This window comes from Carcharhinus amblyrhynchos, chromosome 1 (genome assembly GCF_965287045.1).
Source record: "Carcharhinus amblyrhynchos chromosome 1, sCarAmb.v2.hapA, whole genome shotgun sequence".
Lineage (NCBI taxonomy): Eukaryota > Metazoa > Chordata > Chondrichthyes > Carcharhiniformes > Carcharhinidae > Carcharhinus > Carcharhinus amblyrhynchos.
This window is the reverse complement of record NC_137324.1, coordinates 124,121,315-124,148,661: the sequence shown is the minus strand read 5'-3', so window position 1 is coordinate 124,148,661 and position 27,347 is coordinate 124,121,315. Positions and strand designations below refer to the sequence as shown.

The 27,347-nt window shown below is 43.8% G+C and overlaps 1 protein-coding gene across 1 annotated transcript in view; it reads left to right on the top strand.

Moving 5' to 3' along the window:
- LOC145339009 (annexin A10-like) overlaps nt 1-14,471 on the top strand; it is an 86,027-nt gene extending 71,556 nt beyond the window's left edge. The window contains exons 9-12 of the mRNA XM_080183764.1: nt 4,669-4,764; nt 4,919-4,977; nt 11,290-11,412; nt 14,403-14,471. Coding sequence (XP_080039890.1) covers nt 4,669-4,764; nt 4,919-4,977; nt 11,290-11,412; nt 14,403-14,471 — 347 coding nt within the window. The remainder of the gene's footprint in view (nt 1-4,668; nt 4,765-4,918; nt 4,978-11,289; nt 11,413-14,402) is intronic.
- The last annotated feature ends 12,876 nt before the right edge of the window (nt 14,472-27,347 follow it).

Genomic DNA, 27,347 nt, shown 5'->3' with positions numbered 1-27,347 from the left:
GTCCCCCTCAAGCTGATGAATCAGAATTCCTCCCATGTTGAACAACACTTGGAGGAAGCACTGAGGGTGGCTCGGGCATAAAAACTACTCTGGTTCAAGGACTTCTACGTCCATCAGCAGAAGTGGCTCAGTAGCACCATTACTGACGAGGATGGCAGAGTCCTAAAGGACATAGCTGTGAGACTCAGGCTGTGACAGGCCCTGAGGGAATCAACAAAGAGGGGAAAAACCTCATCCTCATCAACATTGCTGTCCCAGATGCAGCTGTCTATGACAGTATCTGTAGGAGTTCTCACTGCACAGTCCTTGTGGAGACACAGTCCCATCTTCACTTTGAGGAAACCCACCATCATATTGCGTGGGACTACCAGTAATTGGGATAAACTTTGATCAGATCTAGCAACTCAAACCCGGGCATTCATCGTGTGCTGTGGTCTATCAGCAATAGCGAAATTGTACTCAACCACAATCTGTAACCTCATGTCCCAGCACTTGCCCCACTTTACCTTCATTCCATGAAGAATGCATGAGGGCGTGTCGCAAGTTGCACCAGCCGCACCAAAAAATGAGGTGTCAGCTTGGTGAAGCTACAACAGAGGATGACTTGAATGCCAAACAGCAAAAACGACATGTGATAGACAGAGCTAAGCGATCCCACAACCAGTGGAGCAGATGTGAGCTCTGTAGTCGTGAATGCTGCCACCTCCAGCCATGAATGGTGGTGGTCAATTAAACAATTCATTGAAGGAGGAGACTCTACAGATATCCCCATGCTAAATGATTATGGAGCCCGGCACTTCAGTGTAAAAGACTGGGCTGAAGAATTTGGAATTATCTTCAGCCAGGAGTGTCAAGTGGGTGAACCATCTCAGCCTCCATCTGAGTCCCCGGCATCACAGATAACAACCTTCATCTAAACATGGACAAAAGAGCTGAACTCACAAGGTGAAATGAGGGTGACATTAAGGTAACATCTTACTGTGCATAGCATCAAGGAGTCCAAGCAAAACTGGAGTCAAGGGAATCAGAAGACAACTTTTCTGTTCATTGGAGCCATACCTAGGAGAAAGGAAGATGGGTGTGAGAATTTGGAGGTCAATCATCTCAGTTCCAGGACATCACTGCAATAATTTCTCTGGATAGTGTCCTTGGCCCGACCATCTTCAGCTGCTCCGTCAATGACCTTCCCTCTATCAAAAGGTCAGAAATAGGAATGTTTGCTGATGATTGCATAACATTTGCAGATTGGATCCCACCTCCCCCATCTGCAACCTCCCCATCCCACATACACACACACTCATCATCATCCCCCACAACAGAATTCACCCCTTCCCCTCCCACTGTTGCTCTCCCCCCCCCCACCCATCCCCAGCAGAGACTCCCCCATCCCCCCTATTAATTGGCATTGCATGGTACCCAGGCCAACACGGCAAGGGTGGTGACTGTGGTGGAAAGGCTGGGGCAGGAAAGGTCACCATGAGTGTCGAAGACATAGCTGAGTCTCGGAGAACCATGGCTGAGGGCCTCAAGAGCATAGTCGAGACCCAGTGGGCCACGGATGCAGGCTTTGAGAGCTTGGCCCAGTCAGAGCATACCATACTATGGGCCTTGGGATCTTGGCCCAGTCTCAAAGGTCCATTTCTGAGGGCTCACACACCATGGTGCAGATGCAGTTGGGCCTCCACGATGGCAGTGCCAGGTGATGTAGAGGTCTCTAGAGCTCAGTTCAGGTGCGCCTCCATCCCATGGAGTGTCCAGAAGGCCACAAGTACCCTGAGGGAGGAGGAAACGCTGAAGACCATGCCATGGCCTTCCACCCAGGATACTCCGGCAATTCCCAGCCCTTCTAATTCCCTCCTTCTTGACACTGGTACATCTCACAGCCAACAAGTGGACTGAACAGGATGAAGGGCTACACCATGACACCTGAAACTTGGCTGAACCTCCTGGCCCTCAAGCGTGTGCCCGCCAAGGGTATCACACACCAATGGGGAGGGGGACGGGAAACACAGCTGACACCTCCACTTCTGATGTGCATCCTGGAGGGGGGGGTGGGTGGCATGTGGACGTAATGGTAGAGCACATAAGATTAAAAAGTTGTAGGGTCACCAAGAGGCCCGAGTGAAGGCATGCACTGATTAGGATTTTGGTAATTGTCAACTGTGATTAATCTGTGATCCCACCTCCCACAGCAGTGTCCATACCCCAACCATAGGCATAGCGGCTCAGAGTGTCATTCTGTGCGAGAAGGCCCTTCAGCAATCCCCAACTCTCAGCACCTGTGCCTGTCTCCTGACTGTCGTGGTACTCCAAGTGCTCATCCGAAAATACCGTTCGGGTCACAAAGCCAGTGGCCCCCACCACTGACAGTGGACTCAGCTGTCTGACCTCCTCTGTTCCCTTGGAGCTCCCAGGCAGTCTCAGCAATGGGGGCCCTGTAGACACACAGTGACAGACGGCCTTGGATGGCGTTGTTCTGGTAGGGAGGAATGGCCTGTTTGTGTCCTACATATCCTGTGTAAGCCCCCTGGGTGATTTTTATTGTCCATCTATCTGGTTTCTGCCATATGAGTGGATTTAAAGTCAACTTGCCAAGTACCTGAAATATGATTTTGTCTCTGAGATCCCGTAGGTTACAGGGCAGTTGAAAAGGTATAGAGGATTGTTTCTCCACCCTGATATGGTTTAGGAATCTGAAATGCAATTGCTGGAATTTACCGCCTCACCCACCCAAGGCTTGTATGAACCCAAGGCCAACAGAGAATGCCATTCTGCGAGCCTCACCCAGCCCAGAATCAGGGCAGGCGAGACGGTAAAATTCCAGCCATTGTATCAAGTTGTACCCATTATGACAGGAAACCAGAATTAAAATGAAAGAAAAGTGCAGTCGCAAAAGACTCAGAAAAACAGCTTTTATGTTACCAACCACCACCAAGGCTCCAATGGATTCCTGAAGACTCCAGTATGACAAGCATAATGATGAGTCCTGTATGCAACACTGAAGACAATTTACATATTTATCACATGAAACTAGTTTGATTCCTGAATGCTGCTAAGTCTCTTGAACAAGCAAATAATCATGTAGACAATATACCGAGGCCACACCAGAGAAATGAGAACATTGCAACTGAATGAGACTTCTGATTGTACTCCTGCTGTTATTCAATGACTCTGAGAAAATATAAAGTGTCCCATCTTCATGTTGTTCAAGTCACCAGGATTGATACCCCAGGCTGTAAAGATGCTGCTTGCAGGTGTATGGAGGTCCTTTGAAAGTGGAGCATCTTGTGTCCCAGCTGAAAATCTGCTGGCCTCTATTTTAACTACTTGCTGCAATTTAGTGAATGTGACTGCCACTCCAATTAGGCATCAGTCTCATAAATGAATACAAGTTGGAGCTCCATTGATAACCCAGGCCCGATCAGGGAAGAATTTACAACCTCCCTGCAGGAAGAAGCAGGTCAGCAGCTTTCAGGAGGACAAAGAGATCCTGCAAAGGAATTGGAAATTAGATCTTTGCCCAGGCGGAGTGTCCATCCAAAACCTACGAGGGGAATCATGGGCTGGCATTTTATTATCCCGCCTGCCACGGGAATCGGAGCAGGCGAGGGACGGACCATGGAAAGGTCCATTGACCTCGGACAGGATTTTACAGTTTTGGGATGAGCAAGGCTGTAAAGTTCCACCCCATATGGGTCTGTGAACCCGGTCTGCAGGCAGAGTGGTAAGGTGCTGGTCTGAAATCCCACCAAATCTAGTAACACCACAAGCTTTTATTTGAAGTTACCATTTGGGGTTTGGGACAGAGGGCAAATTGGTGGGCTGAAGTCCCACTGCACACACTTGTAATACCTCAGCACCAGACTGTAATTTCTGGACATAAGTCAATAAAATAGATTTTATAATAAATACTGTAAAATAATTACAATGTGTCATATGTGTGAGATTGGCACAATCTGGGCATGAAGTAATTAAAATCTTAGTTGTGTTGTGCATATTTATAGCTCACTTAATGAATGTGGCAGTAAATTAAGAAAATGTGATTTATGATGCTAACAGTGTAAAAATTAAGAAGGTACTCATACCTCACACTAAATGCTTCTATTGCAGTTTTAATCTATTATCAAGTATAACCTTGTGCAATAAGATCTTAAATAAACTCAAAGCTTCGTGTTTCTTTTTAACTGTGTAACTTGCACTTTAAAGGAATGCTCACAGCATTGTGAATTTCAGATAATATCTACAAAACATTTGCTTAAGAATCTGGTAACAAAAATAAATTTCTTAAAATCAGATACTTTAAGTGAGTGTAATGTTTCCTCTTCAATTATTTTGATTAATTATAATTGTGACTTCATCTTTGCTGATTTTTATCTAATTAGTGATCAGGTACTAGAATTGTCCTCAATTATTTTCCTCTGTGTTCCGTTTCATGTTTCGCATTTAAATAAGAACATAAGAACATAAGAAATAGGAGCAGGAGTAGGCCATCTAGCCCCTCGAGCCTGCTCCGCCAATCAATAAGATCATGGCTGATCTGATAACGGGTTCAGTTCCACTTACCTGCCCGCTCCCCAAATCATTGGCATACAGACCTTATTAAACCACAATAGGTAGATTATTAGAACATTGCTGTAAAAACATAATTTTTCATCGTCTTATTTGTAGCTTTTCAACAATTCCAACTCATGTCTGGCCAAGATATTGTAGAAGCGCTATCCAACTGTTGTGATGGAAATTTTAAGGAATTACTTGTTGCAATTGGTAAGTGAATTATGTTTATTAATTTGCATTTCTTAAATTAGAGTTACATCTTTAAAATTCTATTTGCAGCATGCATTAAACTCAAAGTTCAAGTAAAATAAAAACGTCTTTAAGTTTTTATGTTGTTGCCAGAATTAATCTGTATCCTTTCTAGTTCTCTGTGTTAGGGACAAAGCTGCCTATTTTGCCTACAAGCTCTACAATGCGATATACGTAAGTAATTGATACCCTGATACCTTTCTAAACAACTGTTTTGGAATTGTACAGATACTTTTAACAAAAAAATTCATAATGCTGTAATTAGTGACTTTTATTTGAAATATTGAATACAGAGGAGGATAATGGAATACTCTCTACTTGCCTGGTTGAGTGCAGCTCCAACAACGCACAAGAAGCTCGACACCCCTTAATTGTTACTCTTTCCACAAACATTCACTCCCTCCATCACCAATGAACAGAGGCAGCTGTGTGTCCCATCTACAAGATGCACTACAGGAGCTCACCAAGGTTCCTTAGGTAGCACCTTCTAACTCCATTACTTTTACCATCTAGAAAGACAAGGCCTTCCGACACATAGGAACACCACCACTTGGAGGTACTCCTTCAAGTCACTCACCATCCTGACTTGGAATTATATCACTATTTCCTTCAGTATTGCTGGGTTAAAATCATGGAACTCCCTCCCTAACAGCACTATGGATATACTTACACAGTGACTGCAGCAGTTCAAGAAGATAGCTCACCACCACCTTCTGAAGGGCAATTAGAGATGGGCAGTAAAGGCTGGCCTAGCTAGTGATGTCCACATCCTAGAAATGAATTTTTTAAAAGATACTTCAAGTAACAACTCCACTTCCAACACAGGCAGAGACATTTATTCACAAAAGCTGGGAAATTCTGGCCATTCACGCCCAGCTACCGCTGCAAATGAGGATGGAGAATTTGGCGCTCAGCCAAATCTCCATTCACTGCAGAGGGACCAGAGAATCCCGCTGGCTTGAACAGCTGGAAAATTCCAGCCAACGTCTAATTTGGGGAATATATCACTATAAAAACTAACAGTGATATACTATGTTATCCTCAATTACATACTTCATATAAAGTAAAGCCTTTGAATTGTTGGCTGACTCCAGTTTTAGAATACAAGCAATTGGTAGTTATAGCCTGGACCTTACAGTCAAACCAAATACAATACATGCCACAGACACTAGTGACCCCTACTGTTATCACATCAGAATGCAGCCTATGAAATTCAAATCCACAGAAAGGCCTGAGGTAACACATTCTGATAAGGCAAATAAATACACATTTAACAGTAAAAATGTGAAGGAGTGAAACAAAGAGAGACCGAGAGCGGAATTTTCCTGTCCCGCCTGCCATGGGAATCGTAATGGGTAGGACAGGACCATGCAAATGTCTGTTGACCTGGGGTGGGATTTTCCGGTCTTTGGGCGAATGCAGCTGGAAAATCCCACCCCTAGGGTTGATTCTGCACCTTTGATGTTGACAAGACAGTTTGACGAATCGGTTGACAAAGTTTATGGGGTCCTGGGCTTTATAGAGACGCAGAGCAGAATCTTGCAGAGGTGATGAAGTCTCAGCCACGGGCCGGAGAGCCACAGAGCGCTGTTGCCCTTTGCAGGAAGACCTGCCCATCTTCTTCCATGATGTGGAGATGCCGGCGTTGAACTGGGATAAACACAGTAAGAAGTCCGACAACACCAGGTTTAAGTCCAATCGATTTATTTGATAGTAAACTCACAAGCTTTCGAGGTTTCCCTCTTCCCATCCACCTGACGAAGAGGGAAACCTTGAAAGCTTGTGAGTTTATTACCAAATAAATCAGTTGGACTTAAACCTGGTGTTGTCAGACTTCTTACTATCTTCTTCCACTCAGGGACTTGACATGACAATGGCTGTCCTTCCCCTGAGAGCACTAACTTTTACCCTGACAATTACGCTGAAAGAGTTAGAAGGAAAAAATAATTTATTTTTTCAGAGTACACCCAAACCGAGCCTCGCACCCTGTACACACACAGCCCCACCCTCCACCCTCTCCCCTCCCAACACCCAGTCCAAACTGACTGCCCAGCCTGACCTGACCTCCCCCTCCAGGCCAGACCTGACCCTCATCCCAACCCCTCACCTCCACCTACCCACACCTTCACCCCAACCAACCCCCCCCCACCGAGTGTCACCCCAAACACTCATTCTCCCCAACTCCCACCACAGCCCACCTCCCCAGTCTCCTGGTCTCTCCTTTCCTCCTCTCCTTCCGATTAGCTGAACCACTTCCTATTGAAACTTCTCCCTTTAAATTGACCCTTAAACTTACCTCCTGCCTTTAAATTGTGTCCTTTTCTTCCCTTTGCCCTATTTTCTCTTCGCCAGTGCAGCCTGGGGCGCACTTTGTTGCTCATGTTTCATCCGGCCTGAGATGATGTTCTTCTAGGTGGTAGTGGTTGTGGGTTTTGAAGGTGCAGCATAAGGAACTTTAGTAAGTTTCTGCAGTGCATCTTGTAGATGGTACACACAGCTGCCAATGTTCGTCAGTGGCAGAGAGATTGAACGTTTGTGGTAGCAATCAAACAGGCTATTCTGTCCTGGATGGTGTCAATTTATCTATTTTGGTTTATTCTGCCCAGTTTGGACTCTGCTGTAATGAAATCTGGTCCTATAGCACTGGGTGTTTGGGTGTTACACATGCTATTTTGCCTCCAAAATTGCAGCCACAAACACTTGTTTAAAATTTATTTTTTTCAGGGGATATGGGTACAGCTGGCGAGTGAACTGAAATCCCACTCACCTGATGAAGGAGCAGCACTCCAAAAGCTAGTGGCTTTTGCTACCAAATAAACCTGTTGGATTTTAACCTGGTGTTGTGAGACTTCCTAGTGGCAAGACCAGTGTTTATTGCCCATTCCAAATTGTTCTTGAACAATTTGGAACGGGCAATAATGTATTGGATGAAATATTGTTGGATTGCTCTGACACTCAACAAGCCCTTTTAAACACGTGTGGTGATGATGGCAGCAGTCCACGTTTGTCTGGTAACAAACTGCACTGGCATAATTTACGTCTGAGTTTCCACTGCAGTGTCCAAACGTTGGGTAGCTTCTGCGTGTGCTGCAGTGAAAGCTGTGACATTGGCCATCAAATGATGAACATGGTAGGGTCCACAAATTTGTCAATGGTCACTGCTTCCCCATTAGAAAGGGCTGCAAGCTTCTGCCACACTTTCCCATGCTCCTTTGCCTTGATCGCGGATCTTCTGGTAAGCCTGCCAATTCACTAAAGAAATTATTATTCACATCCAATCATAGAATAGATTCATAGAACTCCTACAGTGCAAAAGGAAGCCATTTGGCTCATCAAGCTGCATAACAATCACACCTGTAACCCCATGTATTTACCCTTTTAAACCCCTTAACACTAAAGGACAACTTAGCATGGCCAACCCACCTAGCCCGCACATCTCTGGACTGTGGGAGGAAACCGAAGCACCCAGAGGAAACCCACGCAGACAAGGGGAGAACCTGCAAACTCCACACAGACAGTCACCTGAGGCCGGAATTGAGCCTGGGTGCCTGTCCTAGCCATTGTGCTGCTAAATGCTATATGCTCATCTGACTCTACTGTAGCAGGATTTGTGTGTGACTTTGCACTCCAGTAAGCTATTGACTGTGCTACTCTTGTCCCCTGCTCGGGCTGCAGCATCTTTATGTTTCATCCGAGACAAATCCCACCTCCAAGCTATCTTCTAAAGTACACTTGGTTGATATAAGTGTGAAAGCAAGTGACAGTGTTTTTGCCACTCATCGGTCTTCCTGCTCTTCCACCTCTTGCTGTTCCACCTCAACCCATGCCAGGTGCAGTTCTTGGGTATCTGAAAGGAGAAAAGAACAAGGGTAGGTTGTGGTGAAGGGAGAGAGGAAAGCAAGAGGGCATGCTTACATTAAATGCACCTCATAAATCAGAAGAGATTTTAGTGATCAGCGTACAATGGGGTGAAGTGGGATGTGAGAAGAAGGTTCAGGTATGTGTATACTGTCATCTTTAATATCTTCAGCACTGCCTCAGTCATGGCCACTCCAATAATGGAGAGCACTGTGTCCTCCACAGAGATAAGGATGTGCAACCCCTGTCTGATTCCCAACAGTTAGGTACTGATGCTTCTACCAACTTATCCTGCAAGAGGGGCTGAAGTGTGTCAGTGAGGTGGATGGAAGCAGTTTGGCTGATTTGTCTGCCAGTGGTTGAATAGTTGGCAATATGTACAAACTAAGAAACATGAGTGTGAGGCTGTAGTAGTGCTGCATGTGAGGGTGAGGTGAAGCTATTAATGTTGGGTATAAGTCATGAGTGGTAGAGATTGTTAGTAGGTGAGTAATGAAAGTGTGATATATTGAGCGGTGGCTAAAGTTAGTGATGCAGTTTGTAGAATATGACATTTGAAGATACTTTCACTGACGTTGATCACTTACCTGGCATCATTGAATTTCTTGTGCACTGTATCAAGATCCAAGGACTAAATTCTTGGTATTCACTGTCACAGCGACCACACTGTCTTTGTTAAGTTTGTCTGGAGGACCTTCTGACCTCCAGTGGATAGATGGCATCTCTCCATCTCTGTAACCACTGCACCAAAATCTCCAGCAGAGTGTCAGAAAATCCTGAAGCCACCCTTGCCCCACACCCCCCCACACACCACCCCTGCCAGCACAAAACCAATTTTCAAATGGCTTCTGGCACCTCCTCCAGCACACCTCCCCTTGAAGAAGAATGGATTGGCTTGAAAGAATGCAGTCTGGCTTCAACTTATGCTGCCTTCTTACAATATTTTGACACTTGCTTAAACTTGTGGCTAATTGTCTCCTTCCCCAACTTCCACACTTTTGTAGCCTCATCCAGAATCTAACCCAATTGTTCTTAGCTGCCTCTGGGGTTGCAGCTCACCAAAAATAGGTAACTGAGACCAGTTTCCCATGGTTCTACCACCAAATCTGATAGCACACGTCATCTGTCCAACACCTGCATCATGTCCCGATTAAGCCCTGGAGTATCAACTTCAGTTTTACTTTCCATAACATCGAAATCAAATTGGGTAGGATTCTCCAGCCAAACTCACCCCGAAACTGGAAAATTCCACCCGAGATCCATGGACATTTCCCTGGTCCGCCCCTCGCCCAATACAATTCCTGTGGCGGGCAGAATGGGTAAATTCACCCCATAGTGTTATTGGAGGAAATCTACCAAATTGATTCCTGAATTTAGGGAACTAAGTTATGAGAATATACTGGGGGTAATTTTGAACTGACAATCTCCGTCTGCGGGAACAAAGGAGCGTACTCAAAACCTGGAGAGCGTGATTCACGCCAGTGGGTTTCTGAGTTCCGATCTTCCCTGCTCCTCACCAGTAGAATGCCATGAAACATGCTACGGGACAGCAGAAAGCTCATTTTAATACATTCGCATGTCATTAGTGAACACTCTCTCCGGGACTCCCCCTTTCACCAGATATTCAGTGAGCATTGGTGTGACATCAGCCCAACAGCCCAATGTAAGCATAAACATGGCGCCTTCACATCTGAGGGGGGTTTTGGAGTTGAGCACTCAGGCAGCACCCTCCACAGTGAACATTGTTCATGGGGCACTGGAAAAAACTCGGAGAGGGAGGTGGGAGTCCCAGGATCACCACTTTGGGGAGCGGTCTCAGGAGGGGTCACTTTCAGGCCTTACTTTCCCTTCATGTTGGGTTGCCCCTTGCTTTAAATGGGCTGAGAAGGCAGGGTATGCAAGCTACGCTGCTCGTGTCCTGGGTTCCTGTCCATATCACAGCTGAGGGAGTGCCCTTCCTTAGTGGGGGCAGGCAAGGGGGTAGGAGGGCTTGAAAGCAAGAGCCTCAGTACTGAGGGCCACTGTGAGTTACCCATGACAGGCTAGCTGTAAAGGCAGAGGGAAGGATTCAGGAATGGGCTGCATCTCCCCTCAAGCAATCTGAAGGCCCTCACACTCAGGGGAGGAATGACTGCTGTGTGATTGGAGTCCATACTCAGGCAGTGGCATGAGGACAAAGGGGAGAGGCTGTCTGGCAGCCCAAAACCAATTGTTAGATGTTCTTGTGTATAACAGTGAATCTCAATGGTTCATGGAAGGCTGCTCAGCTCTGCGCCTCTGGTACCTGGGAGAAACAGGGTGCACTCTGGGAATGAGCTGGACATGCTAAGTGCTGGCCTCACAATTCAGCTGTGCCTTAACTGCCACAAGAGGCCAATACTCGGCTGAACAGACATCCAGGCCTCCCTGCACTAATCATTATGTCATTAGATGATCTGCAGCCAAACAGCACAGCCATTCAGTGGAGACCACTTTTTAACCCTTAGTACTTTCCAAACCATTCAGCTTGATTATTTAGGAATAACTGTACACTTTTACAATTGTCTGATGAAACAGAGTAGTACTACTTCTGTGGGGAATGTTTTGCAAAAATGCATAACATAATCCAGGTTTTTTATCTTTATTTAGGACTTTGGTTTTCACAACAAAACAGTTATAAGGATCTTGATTTCAAGAAGTGAACTGGATCTGATGACTATCAAAAGAAATTACCAGGAGCGATATGGAAATTCCCTAACCGAAGACATCAGGGTAGGGCTTGTTCATCCTTTATGTTGTATACATACCCTTGGAGACCCAGTAATTATCCAACAGTCTGATTTGTGATTTTATTAATTGCAGGTCAAACAAAATCAACCTGTTGGAATTTGAATAGTAATAATAGGTGATAAATTGAACAAGAAACTTTCCCATAAACCTAATTTTCAAATCACAGTGTTTTCTTTTTCATGTCACTAAAATAGCTATTGCATCAGAAAATCACTTTTCATTGTCCCTCAATATCTTAAATATATATCATAGTCAATAAATTACTTTTGAAGTGTGGAAACTGTTGTTCTCAACCAATTTTTGCAATATACAGTAGAGAATGGTTTTTGGTGTTGTTGGTTAGGGGATTAATCATAGAATCCTTACAGTGCAGAATGTTATCTAAAAGAATAACTATTAAATATTGTCATAGAATCTCCTGCATCTACCCAACCAAGCTAACTGGCCTCAGTTTAACATCTCATCTAAAAGTCAATAGTGTAGCATTTCATCAATACTGCGCTGAAGTGTCAGTTCAGATTATGGGCTCATGTCAATGGAGAATTGCTTAGACTCATGACCTTCGGCCGTGGCTCTGATATCCATCATTATGAAGTGCTTTGAAAGGCTAGTCTTGGCACAAATCAATTCCAGCCTTCCGGACTACCTGGATCCATTACAGTTTGCCTACCGCTGCAACAGGTCCACAGCAGACGCCATCTCTCTGGCCCTTCACTCAACCCTGGAACACCTAGATAATAAGGAAACCTACGTCAGACTCCTATTTATTGACTACAGCTCAGCCTTCAACACCATTATTCCCACAAAACTCATCTCCAAACTCCGTGGCCTGGGTCTAGGTTCCTCCCTCTGTGACTGGATCCTGAACTTCCTAACTCAGAGACCATAATCAGTAAGAGTAAGCAACAACACCTCCTCCATGATCATCCTCAACACCGATGCCTCACAAGGCTAATTCCTCAGCCTCTTACTATACTCCTTATACATCTATGACTGTGTGGCCAAATTCCCCTCCAATTCAATTTTCAAGTTTGCTGATGACATCACCACAGTGGGTTGGATTTCAACCAATGAAGAGACAGAGTACAGGAATGAGATAGAGAATCTGGTGAACTGGTGCGATGACAATAATCTCTCCCTCTATGTCCACAAAATGAAGGAGATTGTCATCGACTTTAGGAAGCGTAAAGGAGAACATGTCCTGTCTACATCAATAGGGACGAAGTAGAAAGGGTTGGGAGCTTCAAGTTTTTAGGTGTCCAGATTACCAACAACCTTTCCTGGTCCCCCCATGCTGGCACTATAGTTAAGAAAACCCACCAACACCTTTACTTTCTCAGAAGGCTAAGGAAATTTGGCATGTCAGCTACAATTCTCACCAACTTTTACAGATGCACCATAGAAAGCATTCTTTCTGGTTGTATCACAGTTTGGTATGGCTCCTGCTCTGTCCAAGACCACGAGGAACTACAATAGGTTGTAAATGTAGCCCAATCCATCATGCAAAACAGTCTCCTCTCCATTGATTCTATCTATACTTCCCGCTGCCTCGGAAGTCAGCATAATTAAGGACCCCACGCAGCCCAGACATTCTCTCTTCCGCCTTCTTCCGCTGGGGAAAAGACACAAAAGTCTGAAGTCATGTGCCAATCGACTCAAGAACAGCTTCTTCCTTGCTGCTGTCAAACTTTTGAATGGACTTATCTTGCATTAAGTTGATCTTTCTTCGCACCCTAGCTATGGCTGTAACACTACATTCTGCACTGTCTCGTTTCCTTCTCTATGAATGATGTTTTGTCTGTGTAGTGCGCAAGAAACAATACTTTTCACTGTATGTTAATATATGTGACAATAATAAATCAAATCAAATCCTTCTGACTCAGAGTCAGCCATCCCTGAGTTAAGTGTGAAATGGGATAAATACACCACATGACGTGGGACAAACCAGGAAAGTCTTATGTTTGTTCCACAACCTAGATTGAGCAAGGTGATCTCATCCAGAAAGTTCAGTGATGAGGAGGCTTCAGCTTTCTCTCTGGGATCCATAGGAGCTCCACAAGGCCTCACAAGGAAAGGAGGAAAAAGAAAAGGATAAAAGCAAATTATTACAGATGCTGGAATCTGAAAACAAAAGAGAAAATGCTGGAAAATCTCAGCAGGTCTGGCAGCATGTGTAAGGAGAGAATAGAGCTGACATTTCAAGCCCAGATAGCCCTTTGTCAAAGCAAAGAAAGCAACCAAAAAGAAAATCCATTTACCGTTTTAGGCCTCCTCTGGCTAGGTTATATTGGCAAAGAAGCCACAACAGTTTTCTATGCAGGCCCCCAGTTAACATTGTAGAGTGGGACCCTGATGACAACCTCAGAGCCCCATAAGTGTATTTAAAAAAAGGAGAATGTAGGTTTTCAGCCAATCCCTGCTTGCTGCTCAGCAGGTTAGAGCCTGCATTAAAACAATGGGATTTGTGAAGTAAACCCCATGAAGCATTCTAATTGCCATCCTATAGGGTTTTCACCAGGCAAGACTAAAATTAGCACTAAACTATTTTCAATTTTATTAATATCCATAAGGGTTGCTTTAAAAAAAGTGGTAAGTGAAGCTAAATTTTGATTGTTTTTGAATTTTATCATCACATTCAACTTATAAACGTGATTGATTTAAATATAGGTGAAAAGCTTAAAAGAAATGGTCTAAGAGGGATTAATGTGATAGGCTGCTCTTGTTTGACACTGTTATTATGACCATATAATAGTTAACAAAATCAAACATGAATTAAAGCCTTCAATTGTGCTGCACGAATATTAACACATTTGTGTAAAATTTCTTCGCCCTCTAATTCAGATGCTTAACTTTGTTATTTTGATTGGACTTCTGTCTTCATTACTAGATAGAAGGATTTCAATGTACACATTAAGAACAGATAAAATTTTCAACTCAAAGATTTAAAGTGGTGCTATTTTGATATCTTGCAGCAATATGCATCAGGACACTATGAAGCAGCTCTCTTGGCGATTTGTGCTGGCGATGCTGAAGATTATTAAATGAAGAAAGATTCATGACGGCTTGTGAACCAAGAGAAAACATTCTGAAGTCTCACAAAACCCAAGCCCACCTCAGTCTTTGATGTAGATTGAAGAGTCAGCCTATTGTCTTAGAAAGTTAGTGAACTGCACATGGCTAATCAGTTATTATAGATAAATCTTTTTTGTCGACCTACAGAACATCTGTGAAGAGAGAAGTACTCCAGTACACTTTACAAATAATGCCTTAAATATATAATTGCTTAGTTAATTATTTAATTAAAAATTATTCTCACAAAATCAACAGAAAACTCATCGATGATTACATAATGATTTGAAATAGTGTAAGCAACTTATTAAATTGTATTTCATTTTTTGAGACAGCAATATCGAAGAAATTGTTATGGAAATTTCCTTTTCTGACCTTGAATTTGACCACAGACTTCTTAGTAAACTCAAGGATTCCTGACTATTCATTCACTCTTGCTTGAACTACCAAGCATATTACCATATACAAAAACTCTGCAAAATATTACAGTGCCTTGATTGCTTTATTGCTGGTACCTGTGTAGATCTAGTTACTTATTCAATGGAATTAACACATTCAATGTAATAGCTGCAACAAAATAAAATAGTATTTTTGCTCTTCAATTGCTTTAAGACATTTCATTTTAATCCTTCAAATAAAGTACAACTGTAATGCAAAACATTCTGCATAGAAGTAACATTCATATCATCAAAAGAATTATAAGTGGAAAAACTGTTTATGGAATACACTGACCAGGTTTGTTTCAATTGAGAGACTATTATTAAGGAAAGAAACTATGAAAAATGTCTTTACTCAAAAGGTTGTCAGAACACAGAATGGTTGAAGTAGAGACCATTGCATGTTTTAGAAAAATTTACATAGATACTTGAAGCAGAGGAAGATCTGATCTTTATTACTCTAACACTATATTCTGCATCTGTTCTTTTCCTTCTCCCCTATGAACGGTATGTTTTGACTATATAACACACAAGAAACAATACTTTTCACCATAGACAAATACATGTGACAATAATAAATCAAATAAAATCACATCAAAGGTTAAAAGGAGAGAAAACGATAGACGGATTTGTTTCATTTGCTCCAGCAAAGACTGACACAGGCACAACAAACAATATTGCTTTCATCTTTGCTGAAAACTTCTTTGTCTATGATCCATTTCAACTCTACAAGATGCACAACAGCAAAGAAAATCTTCAAGCTCCTATTGTGCCTCTCAGCAAAGAGAGGAGCAGTTCATAGCAAGACCTTCCCTTTGTTAAGCACCCTTTAACGCATTTTAATCCATTACTTTTGAGATAATGTAGTTGGTTTAGCTGGTTATTTTTCACCTTTAGAATTCTGGATCTGCGCTGAGCCACTCTGCTAAGTAGATTACAAGGACTCCTGCACATATCCCAAAGCAATTCCATCTAATTCAGTTAGAGTTAGGACTTGGAAACATTCTGAAGCTATCCAATTGTAGAAAAATAAATTGTTGGGTGTCAGGATCAGTAAAGGCTCCTTAAAAGTAGTGCGAGCATTACAAAGTCTTTTACAGATTTGCATTGTGAAAATGATACTACTTTCTATCCACTTTCCTGTAAGCATCAGAAAGCTGGACAACAAATAAAGATCTGCGGAAGGAAGTAGAGGGCTCTGAAATGTGAATGCAAAGATATATTACAAAAATTCTATATTGGGACCATAAGATCAATGAAGAGATGCTTGGAATTGCAAGAACAAAAAGAACTTTATGAAATGACTTCCAGAAAATAAAATGTAAGTATTTCAGCCATTTGCTTAGGGCAAATATAAGATACTGAAGGGAATAGATAGAGTCAATAGTGAGAGGCTGCTCCCTAGACTGGGTACAATTACGAGAGGTCATGATCTAAGGGTGAGGGGGGAGAAGCATAATTTGGATGTGAGAGGAAGGTTCTTCACGCAGAGGGTCGTGGGGGTATGGAACGCGCTACCGAGTAGGGTGGTGGAGGCAGGAACGTTGGACTCGTTTAAGGTTTACTTAGATAGACACATGAGCGAAACAAGGATGGAGGGTTATAGTAGGGGGTATTAAATAGGGTCAGAGCCTCGGGAGACACCGGAAATGCAGACTTATATGTTAACGTTTTTGTCTTTTTATTCCGCAGGTAGAGATCCCCCTTGTTGTCAAACGAGGGGCAGGCACACGGTGGGTCGTGCGTGGGCTGCTCTTGGAGGTTCCGGGAGTGGCCTAGTACTTCGTGTCGGTGTGTGTGCTTGATCCTGGACCGGTAGACGGGCGCCGCAACAGCTCAGAGACTAGCACTGCTAGCTGTGCAGATACATGGATTTGGGCCTGTGTCTGTGGGAGTTTGCGCATTCTCCCTGTGGTTGCGTGGGTTTCCTCAGGGCGCTCCGGTTTCCTCCCACACCCCAAAGATGTGCTCTTAGGCTGATTGGATTACCAAATTGACACTATTCTCCCCTGAATCTGGCTAAGTTGGGGGTTCCACTCGCAGACACGCAGGGCAGGGTAGGTGTAGGAGGATGCGGCGGCGCGGGCTCGTTGGGCCGAAGGGCCTGTTTCCCGTGCTGGGTTGTTCTTTGTTCTTTGTTCTTTGAAAAGCTGCAGAGATCACCTCTAGAGGGCAAAGGATAACATAAAGAGGGGCTGTTATATGAGGAATTGGAAGACGAGTGTCACAGAATTGTTGCAGACAAACAGTCAACTGTGTGAGGATGGCAAAAATCAGGCGAGTGGGATATACCAAGACAGCAGATCTTCGATAAGAGTAGCTTCAAGCTGCAGTAGCAGCATTGTGGATTTAGGGGTCGATTCTCTGGGTCTGTTAACCCCGGAGAATCGTAATTGCCCAGAGAATCAGGAGTCAACTGGAAATCGGATTTTGCACCAAGCGCCAAATCTGCTGCAACCCCTCCCAGGCTGCACTGCTGGCCCCAACCAGATTCCTGGCCAGAGTGGGCGAAACCTGATGCATATTCAAACCTGCACATTTAAATGTAATTAGCGGGCTTGCAGCCCAAGTCAAATGTCCCTCACAATTCACCTGCCTCCCCCGTGGGATCTGCACCAGGCAATCCTCACAAGCGGGGATCTGGTGTGTTAGACCCCAAGGTTCAAGGAGGAACTACCAGCCCTTCAGGGGCATCCTATCTCCCCATAAACAAAGATATGAAATTTATCCAACCTGATCCCAAACTCAGGCCCCCTTCCAGCTCAGAACCCCCCCTTGAGCCTTCCTGTCCCCCTCAGACCTCCCCACTAAGGGCCCATCCCCCTTCAGTCACCCACCTCCTTTCAGTCCAAGCAGATTGGCAGTGCCAATAGTGCACTACCACCTGGCACCCTGGCCGAGTACCTTAGACCCCCAAGGAAGGGTGGCCGGGGTGGGTTAAGGAGGTAGGTCCAGTGGCTATTTGTTCCTCTGCTGCTGCCAAGTCCTGGAGGGTTGGATGGACTCGGGCCAGGTGCAAGATGTTGACCCTGCTACTTTTCATCGGGATGGAGGTGCCATGGCTGAACTGCCCCTTCTAGCCCTGGCAGACCTGATTACAGGCAGCCCCGTGATCAACATTTGCATTCCTGTCTGCCAGCTATGTAAATTCTGAAGTGGCCAAGCCCCCAGCCACCAGACAGGATTTTAAATCACTGCAGCACTCCATTCTGCAGCAGAGGTTTCCCTTCTCCCTGTCAGAAACTTGCAGGTGAGATCACACCCCTTTACTATTCTCTGACAGAGAGCAGAGCCGAGATTCTCCCCAAAAATGAACTAACTGCCCAACGGGTGGGAAAACGGGAAAAACTTCCCACCAGTTTTTTGGGCATACTTGGTTTAATGAATCTCTGGCACTCTGCATCAGAGTACCTCAGAAAGATTCGCACTGGTAAGCGGGGAACAGGGCCTAATCCCACCTGAGATGCTGGTATCAGCGCACTGAGTGGGCCATTGTGCATGCGCCCATCTGTCAGTGGGGAGATTAGCACATGTGCACTGCACGGTTGCGCATTGAGTTCCAGTGAATGCACACAACTTTGATTTGTAGTTGCTGAATCTTCCCAGCAAGCAGACATCATTGAATCCCTCTTCATTGCACTTGAAGTCTTTGAGTTCAATGTGCAGTGTGTCATAAAAGATTGAGCTGTCAGGTCAAAGTATTTCTATCATCCTCCAGCCACCTGTGTTTATTTGACAGCACCGAAAGTATCCCAATGATCATGACTACAACGCAGTCAGTCTATTCCTAATTGACAGCTTGCGGTTTCACTTTCTCTTATGCAAACCATTTTATTGACTATGTGGGGGGTAGTCCGAGGTGAGGGGCCCAGTTTTCAGGGGAGGAAGAACAGGGTTTTGACTGTGTAGGTGGAGAGGGCCGGGGCGGGGGGGAGGGGTGGGGGGGGGGTGGTTGGAGGAGGAAGTACCTGATATTCAGGTGGAAAGCGAGCTGCCAGCATTGACTGTTGGGGATGAAGGCATCCCAATATTCAGGGGGAAGAGGGGGGATTGTTCTCATTAACTGTTGTGATGGTGGGGGGCAGAGGTGCCAGCTCCAACTCCAATGGGTGGGGAGGGGGTTGTTGCCAGTGGGGGTAGAGCCCCTAAGACCTCTGTGGGGTGGGGATGGATGTTTATTCATGTTCTGATTGTGACACCCATTAAACATGGAACCCTGATCTCAGTTTAGTGGGCTCTGCTGGCGTGTTTAGGAACCAACCCTCCCCCCCGCACAACCTGCATAATGGCATGAGACTCACCCAGCTACTTTTTCCAGATTCTGTTAAGATCTGGAGAGAAAACTAACCTGCTTCTCTGGAAAATCATGTCATTTCTCACCAGAACCAACATTCTGCCAAATTCTGGTAAGTATAAGATCTCTGAATAAACAACACACTTTTCACTGGTAATGGAAAGCAGGGCCAAGGTAGATGAATTGAACAGGTATTCACTTTATAGGGCACAGAAATAGCTGTAAATTAGCAAATGGAAGAAAGGGAGGAACTCAGGAAAATTACAATCACCAGGGAAGTGGTATTGAGCAAATTGTTGGGTCCTGCCCTTAGTTCGTATGTTTTGCGTGTTCCTTCTTTTTCTCTGCTTCTACTTTCTTCTTCTACTTCCCTTTTCTTGGACTTATCATTATCCTGCCTCCGCTTTGATGCAACCATTCCGACCGCTCATCTCTCTTTTCAACTGTCCTTTCCAAACTCTCATTTGCCTTTTCCCTTTTTCTGTTTTCCATTGAAAGTCCTGCTTGTTTGCCTTCAAAACTGCCATTTTATATTTGCTCTTGTGATGTGAATTTTATCTCGAGCCCTTCCAGCACCATTGCTTTTGCATTTAACCTCCTATCCTCCTCACCTAATCCATCCTTTTACTATTGTCCTCTCCTTCTCTTCTGGCCCTTACTAATGGGAAACTGGCGAAATATTCATCGCATGATTATAGCACTGAATCTTGGGTGTTGCTGCTCATGTTGTTTTACAGCAATCAGGGAGCTAAGAAGTGTATTGGGGTATTTGCCATAAGATATAAGCGCTACTCTTGGTGGACCACATGTATCTTTAAAGGTATTATTGGCACAAAAAAACTATGTGGAATAAATCTACTCTCTCGGTGACCAAACCTGGTCAGAGAAAGTGAGCTCCTTACAATATGAGGTGCTGTTGAAAACAAACAAACAATAAACAGGTAACATATTTCAAAATAAAAATATTTCCATCACAGTCCATATTTGAGGAAGTTATTTGCATGCAGATTGAACAGAACTATCACTTTGAGATCCATGCTGGAACTAATTATAATCTTTGAATTATTTATCCACAACCTGAGGTTTCAATCATTTCGGTTTCAATTTGGCTTGTCCATTTTTTAACCAAGATTGTTGCTGTTAAGGAAAAATTATGTACACATGATAGATCAAAATAATCTCTATGTCCTTGCTGCAGCTGAAAAATTCTAATGCCCAGTTGTAGGAATGCAAAGCAGCCAGGCACCATTCTACTGAGTGTAGCAAAGTGTTTGGATATGTATACAGATTGACTTCAATCAGTCGCCCGGAAGATTGCTTTGCTGTCTGCGGTGATGCCACAATCTCATGAAAGGACAGTTTACAGAGTTAATTCCCAGGAAATGTCATTACAATGAAACGCCAATCTATTAAAATAGATCTGACCTCCTGGTTTTGCATTAATGAGTTTGATTAAAGCTTAATATCCCACAGATAGTTTAGGGATTTAGAGATGTTATTAGTTTTCCAGCAAAAGTAGGCTGAAGTGCATCTGCTAGGGTGATGTAGAGTTTCAGTTCATGGCTGAAGATCAGACATAATCTGATTGAGTGGTGGAGCAGGGTCCAAGAGGCAGATGACCTTAGACAGCTCATGTTTCATTTGTTCATGAGTAAACTGAACTTGGAACAGACAGCACTAATTAGAAGATTGCACACCTTTCTCATTTGCAGTTTCAGGCCATGTTATTTTGTATTTCCAGCATTTGTTAGATGTGACCTTCAGCAGTATTTGTACCTTTTACCAGAAAGCAATTAGAGAAGATTCCTGGAAGTCAAACCTACAGGAATCAGACATTACGTACACAATGCCAGTCATTTTAGATTTATAGGCTTCTGGGTTGAACTGTACTGAAGAAATCTAAGAATGAGGACAAACATTTTGCAATAGTATGGTGCAACAGTAAGTTTTTTTTATAAACCCAGAGCATGTACTATGGTCTGCCATTTGTTTTAGCAAGTAGCCGAAAATTCATTGAAATTCTAATTACTATTACTATTACAATATCGACTAATAACAATTCTATATCATAATCTAATATTTTACAAGGATACTATTGTGTGTTATATTGCACTTATAATCTTTCCCTGCAAGTAAACTTCCCCACCCTTAATCATGGTTACCATTTGACATTGCCACGTCATGTGGCCTCTTCATACCATTGTGTCAATCACAGTTAAGGCCATCTCTGATCATTTCCTTATATTGCTCCATAGACGATTCCATGTTTGAATCCCTCCAACCAGGTTTCTGACTTGCCCCAGTGCCAAAAGGGTTCTTATCAAAGTCACAAAAAACATCCTATATGATGTTGACCATGGTAAACTATACTTCCTCAACATTCTTGAGCTTTTCCCACTTCTGCCAAGGTTGATCACGCCACCTTCTTCCAATGTCTTCATCTCCATCATCCAGCTGGGTGGCACTGCATTCTTAACTAACTGGTATTAGCTGGGTGGGAGGGTAAGCTGTGAGGAGAATGCAGAGATGCTTCAATGTACTTGAACAAGCTAAGTGAGTGGGCAAATGTATGGCAGATGCAGTATAATGTGGATAAGTTTGAGTTATCTACATTGGTAGCAAAAACAGGAAGGCAGGTTATTATCCGAATGGCTATAAATTAAGAGAGGGGAATGTACAACATGACCTGGGTGTCAACGTACACCAGTCGCTAAAGGTAAGCATGCAAGTGCAGTAGGTGGTAAAGAAGACAATTGGTATGTTGGCTTTTATAGCAAGAGGATTTGATAACAGGAGCAGGGATGTCTTGATGCAGTTATACAGGGCCTTGGTGAGGCCACAACTGGAATAACGCATGCAATTTTGGTCTCCTTACCTAAAGAAAGATGTTCTTACTATAAAGACAGTGCAGAGAATGTATATTTACCAGACTGATGCTTGGGATGGTGGAATTGACCTATGAGAAGAGATTGAGTCGGTTAGGATTATATTCGCTGGAATTTAGAAGAATGAGAGGGGATCTCATAGAAACTCATAAGATTCTAATATGACTAGACACAGTAGATGTAGGAAGGATGTTCCCAATGATGGATGTTTCCAGAACCAGGGGACATTGTCAAAGGATACAAGGTAAACTGTTTAGGACTGAGATGAGGAGAAATTTCTTCACCCAAGAGTGGTAAGCCTGTGAATTTGCTGGCACAGAAAGGTCAAAACAATGTGGGCCCGATTCTAATAATGAATTCATGGGAAAACTGGTGTAAATCACGATTGTTTTTGAGTGGGAGTTCAGACACGAATCTCTCACACTCTGTGCACTGCAGAGGTCACAATCATGAATATAATTAAATGCTCGGGGGACGGGGCCTACTCACGCTAGAGTCAGACAGTTCCAATCTGTCATGCCTCCCGTTTTCTTATCTGCTCAATTGCTGGCCAGCCTGGGACCCTCGCAATGCTGCCCCCCCCAAACCTCCCACTGCCTGATTGCAGCCCCCACGACCATTTCCAGGTCAGGCCCGACCTTCCACCTGTCCCAGAGCACCCCAACCTTCAGCTTCCTCCCCATCCAGCAGTGATGATCCCCCTGCCAGGCGCCCCCCCACCCCAGCAGACCTCCTCCCCTTGGGAGGCAGACATCCCCCCAGGGGTCAGACTCCCCTGGAAGACCACTTCCTCCCTATCACTGTCCGGGGAGTTAGATATGACCCGGGGGGGGGGGTGGGGACAGGGTTGGTGATGAAGGGAATCAAAGGATCAGAGGGAGGGAGCGGGGTCAGGCAGATGAGATCAGCCATGATCATAAAGAAAGGTGGAGCAAGATTGAACGCTGAATGGCCCACTGCTCCTACTTTCTTTATTTCTATAGAATCACCTGCAGTAGCTTATTTTCCTAGCGTTACCTCTGGTGTGTCCCAAGGATTTATCCTTGGCCCCTTCTATTTCTCATTTACATAGTGCGGCTTGGTGACATCTGCAAAACATGTCAGATTCCACATGTACACCAATGTCATCCAACTCCACCTCATCACCACCTATCTCAACTTTTCCCCTGTCTCTGGTTGGCTATTCTGCTTGACAGGCATCCAAAACTGGATTGAAACAAATTTCCTCCAATGGAAGTTATTACCAAAGTCATTTTATTTGGTCCTCACCATAAAGATGGTTTCCCAGCCACCAGACTGGGGTTTGTGGCAGGTTGTGAGAGAACCAAGGTCATACCTTTGCTGTGAGCAATCATAATGTTTTCAGTCCAACATCCCTCGCAAGTTCAGATCTGGAAACAACCTGAAAGTTGGTGACAAAGTTTATATAATTCAAACCTGGTTGATGATGTCACTAAGGAACCCTCACCAGTGCGTCATCGAGCAAGCTATTGACATGCACGAGTTACTTGCAGATCCACAGCCAGATCTGGAGCTGCCCTTCACCATTCACCAGCAAGCGTCTCCTGGATAATCATTATCTGCTGTATTCTGTTGCATATTATGCAGCAGTGAGAGCTAGAGATGCTGAAGATATAACCCACTCAGAACTCTTCATGTGATAAGGAGGAGGAAGAAGAAACTGGGGTGAACTAACACCAAAACAGCACATCACATTGCTGCAGTTAATCAATCAAACTAGCCTACAGTAATTATACATACTGCTCACTGCCCTACTCACCCCTTCACTCCCACCACGTTAACATACCCAAGCAGTCTGGTAACCATCTATTCGTATGTTACACATGCAACATTTGATCTCAGTAAATTCTGTATTTTCACATATTCAGCAGCAAGCAGGTTAAAATCAGAAGCAGAATGCTTGTAAATGTGGTGGATCCCCTTGTTACTAGAAAGGAATCTTCATCACGTGAAAAGTCCTGAGTGGTTTATGTCAGCTTCTTCAATCTCCTGGCCCTTAACTAATCTCTCTCTACTCTCCAATTTCAATAGCCTGTACCATTCTGCAACTGCTGGTCCCCACACTATGGCTGTGAGATGGGGCATGATGCAACTTCTCTTTAGTGGTGCACCTGACCTTACAATAGATGAAACCCATTGCTCTTTAGCTTCACAAATACACATGGTCTGAAGTCCTATTGAGTTGAAATGTTATACTGCAGGAAGCTTCTGCAATTTCTTTCTCCCCTCGCACTATCAGTTTGTAATGGCAAACCTCTGCCAGTGGCTGATCTCAGGGTTTCAATGTCTGCCCTTTATAATTCTGGGTACATATCAATTTCAGGCCTCAATGAGTTACTACTCTGCACTGTATTATCCTGACAACATTCCAGCAATAATACTCGTTACAGACACAGTAGGGTTAATTTAAACAGCCCTGATTTCTCATCTCACTACCTGTCTATAAACTGAAAGGTGTTTTTGATTTTTAACTTCTCCCTTTATAAGCGGTAGCGCATTTCCAAACCCCTCAGTTTTGCTGTGATCCAATTTTTATTAATAACCCACGAGGTGGAGATGCCAGCGTTGGACTGGGGTGGGTACAGCAAGAAGTCTCACGAGCTTTTAGAGTACGGTTCTCTCATCAGGCTTACCTGATGAAGGAGCAGCACTCCAAATAAACTTGTTAGACTTTAATCTGGTGTTGTGAGACTTCTATTAATAACTCACAGCAAACTTGAGATAGAGGGTTACTTTATTCACACACACTAAAAATAGGGGAGGGAGTGTGTTGCTATGTTGTCACTGATGCATTGATATAACAAAAGAGGGCTCGAGAAAGAAAGAGTTACAGGACAAAGATGACAGAGCAAAGTTTTATTGTTTCATGTGTGTCCAGAGTGCAGAATCAAAGTTCAATAATGCTGGATAATTCACTCTTCAAGTAGAGATGAGTTACGCAACAGGATTGGCACGTAGAGATGAATTACTCTTGTAGGCACAGAAACAGAAGTTCAGAAATCCCAATGGGAACAGTACAAATGGGAAGCCACATATTCAAACCTGGACAGAGGCCTCTGTCTGAGTTGCCACTTGCTGGATGGAAATTGGTAGACCGACAGGCAATACAATAAGGCAGGATTACAGGTTCGTCCAGCTAGGGGGGATCATGTCACATGACTCCCACCTGTGCAATTTGGCTTTGACAAATTATGTATATTCCTTTGATTGGATTCGTGAGATTGCTAACATGTTAACCATTTAGAATTTGAAAGGAAAGGTGATGGGTCCTTTGGCCTAGCAGACTGGTAGACTCCATTGACCAGGCCTACCTCAAGAAATGTAGATGGCATTTGTGAATGTGATTTCTGCAGTCACAAGGATTATTAGCATCTCTTCAGGGATGGTCAGCTGTTCTGATGTTGCCAGGAAGTTCCTCTACTTAGGGATACAGGCAAACATAGCTTCAGCATTTTTAAAGACTTTACCCAGTTTTTAAAATTTTACAATGTAGCCATAGCATATGTTTCATAAAAATATAGAGTGACATTTTATCTCTGTGAAATACTGAAAACCTGTGCTCCAGAATTAGCCAAACCTTTTGCCAACCTTTCCCAGTATAGTTACAACACAGACTTCAATCCACCAACGTGGAAAATAATCTAAGAATGCCTGGCAAATCCAACCTGGCCAATTATTGCTCTGTCAGTCTATTCTTGATTATCACCAAAATGATGAAAGGTACTAATAACAGTGCTATCAAGCATTACTTACTCAGCAGTAATATGCTCACTGATGCCCAGTTTGGATTCCATGAGGGTTACTTCACTCCTGATCTCATTACAGCCTTAGTTCAAAAATGGACAAAAGAGCTGAACTCAAGCAGTCAGCAGAGAGTGACTGCCCTTGACATTAAGACAGAATTTGGCTGTGTGGAGCACTAAGGAGCCCTAGCAAAACTGGAGGCAATGGAAATAAGAAGGAAAATTCTTCACTGGTTGGGGTTGTACCGAGCATAAATGAAAATGCTTGTGGTGGTAACATGCATACTACACAAGTACCAGGCCATGACCATCTCCAACAAGAGAGAATCTAACCATTCCCACCTTTATATAATTACCATCACTGAATGCACCACTATCAACATCTTGAGAATTATTATTGACCAGAAACTGAATTAGACCAGACATATTAATATTGTGGCTACAAGAGCAGGTCAAATGCTGGGAATTCACTCACCTTTTGACTCCCCAAAGCCTGACGATCATCTAAAAGGTACAAGTTATGGGTGTGATTGAATATTCTCCATTTGCCTGATGAGTGCAGGTCCAACAATACTCAAGAAGCTCAGCACTATTAGGCCAGAGCAACTTTATTGGCATTCCACTCACCATCTTCAACATTTACTCCCTCCACCACCAACACACAGTGGCAGCATTGTATGCTATCCACAAAATGCATTGCAGCAACTCACTTAAGCTCCTTGAACAGCACTTTCCAAACCTGCGCCCTCAACTAACCAGAGGGACAAGGGCAGTAGATACATGGGAACATCACCATCTCCAAGTTCAGCCCCAAGCCACACACCATCCTGATTTGGAACTATATTGTTCTTCCTTCACTGTCACTCAGTTAAAATCCTGAAAATCCCTTCCCAACTACACTGTGGGTGCACCTACACCACATGAGCCACAGTGGTTTAGGAAAGCGGTTCACCACCAGCTTCTCAAGGGCTCATAGGGATGGAAAATAAACATTGGCTTTGCTAGTGAAGTTCGATGAAAGTATTAAAAAACTTGCCTCCTCTGAGTTAAAGAGTTCCAGATACTTAGTACTGCTGACAAACTATCATTGCTGTGGGAAGAAATATGGTAGTTTCCTCAATGCTTGTTTAATTAGCATCTAGTCTTTCTGGGTGGGTTGCGAACATCGCACACAAGCTGTCCCTTGGAAAGTGGGAGGAGACAGGAACAATATGTGTTATTGACCCAGTGTCTTTTTTTTTCAATTTTCCTGGCTCCAACCTTCAAACCCTCCTTAATGGGCTTAAGGAAATTACTTTTCTCTCCACAGATGCTGCCAGACCTGCTGAATATTTCCACAATTTTTTTTAAACCAGCGTTTGCAGTATTTTGTCTTTTGGGTTATTTATCAATTAGGAATTGTTTTTGAAAGCTGTGTTGAAATAAAAAACCATCTCTGAACCACTTTTGAGGTTTAAGATAATTATAA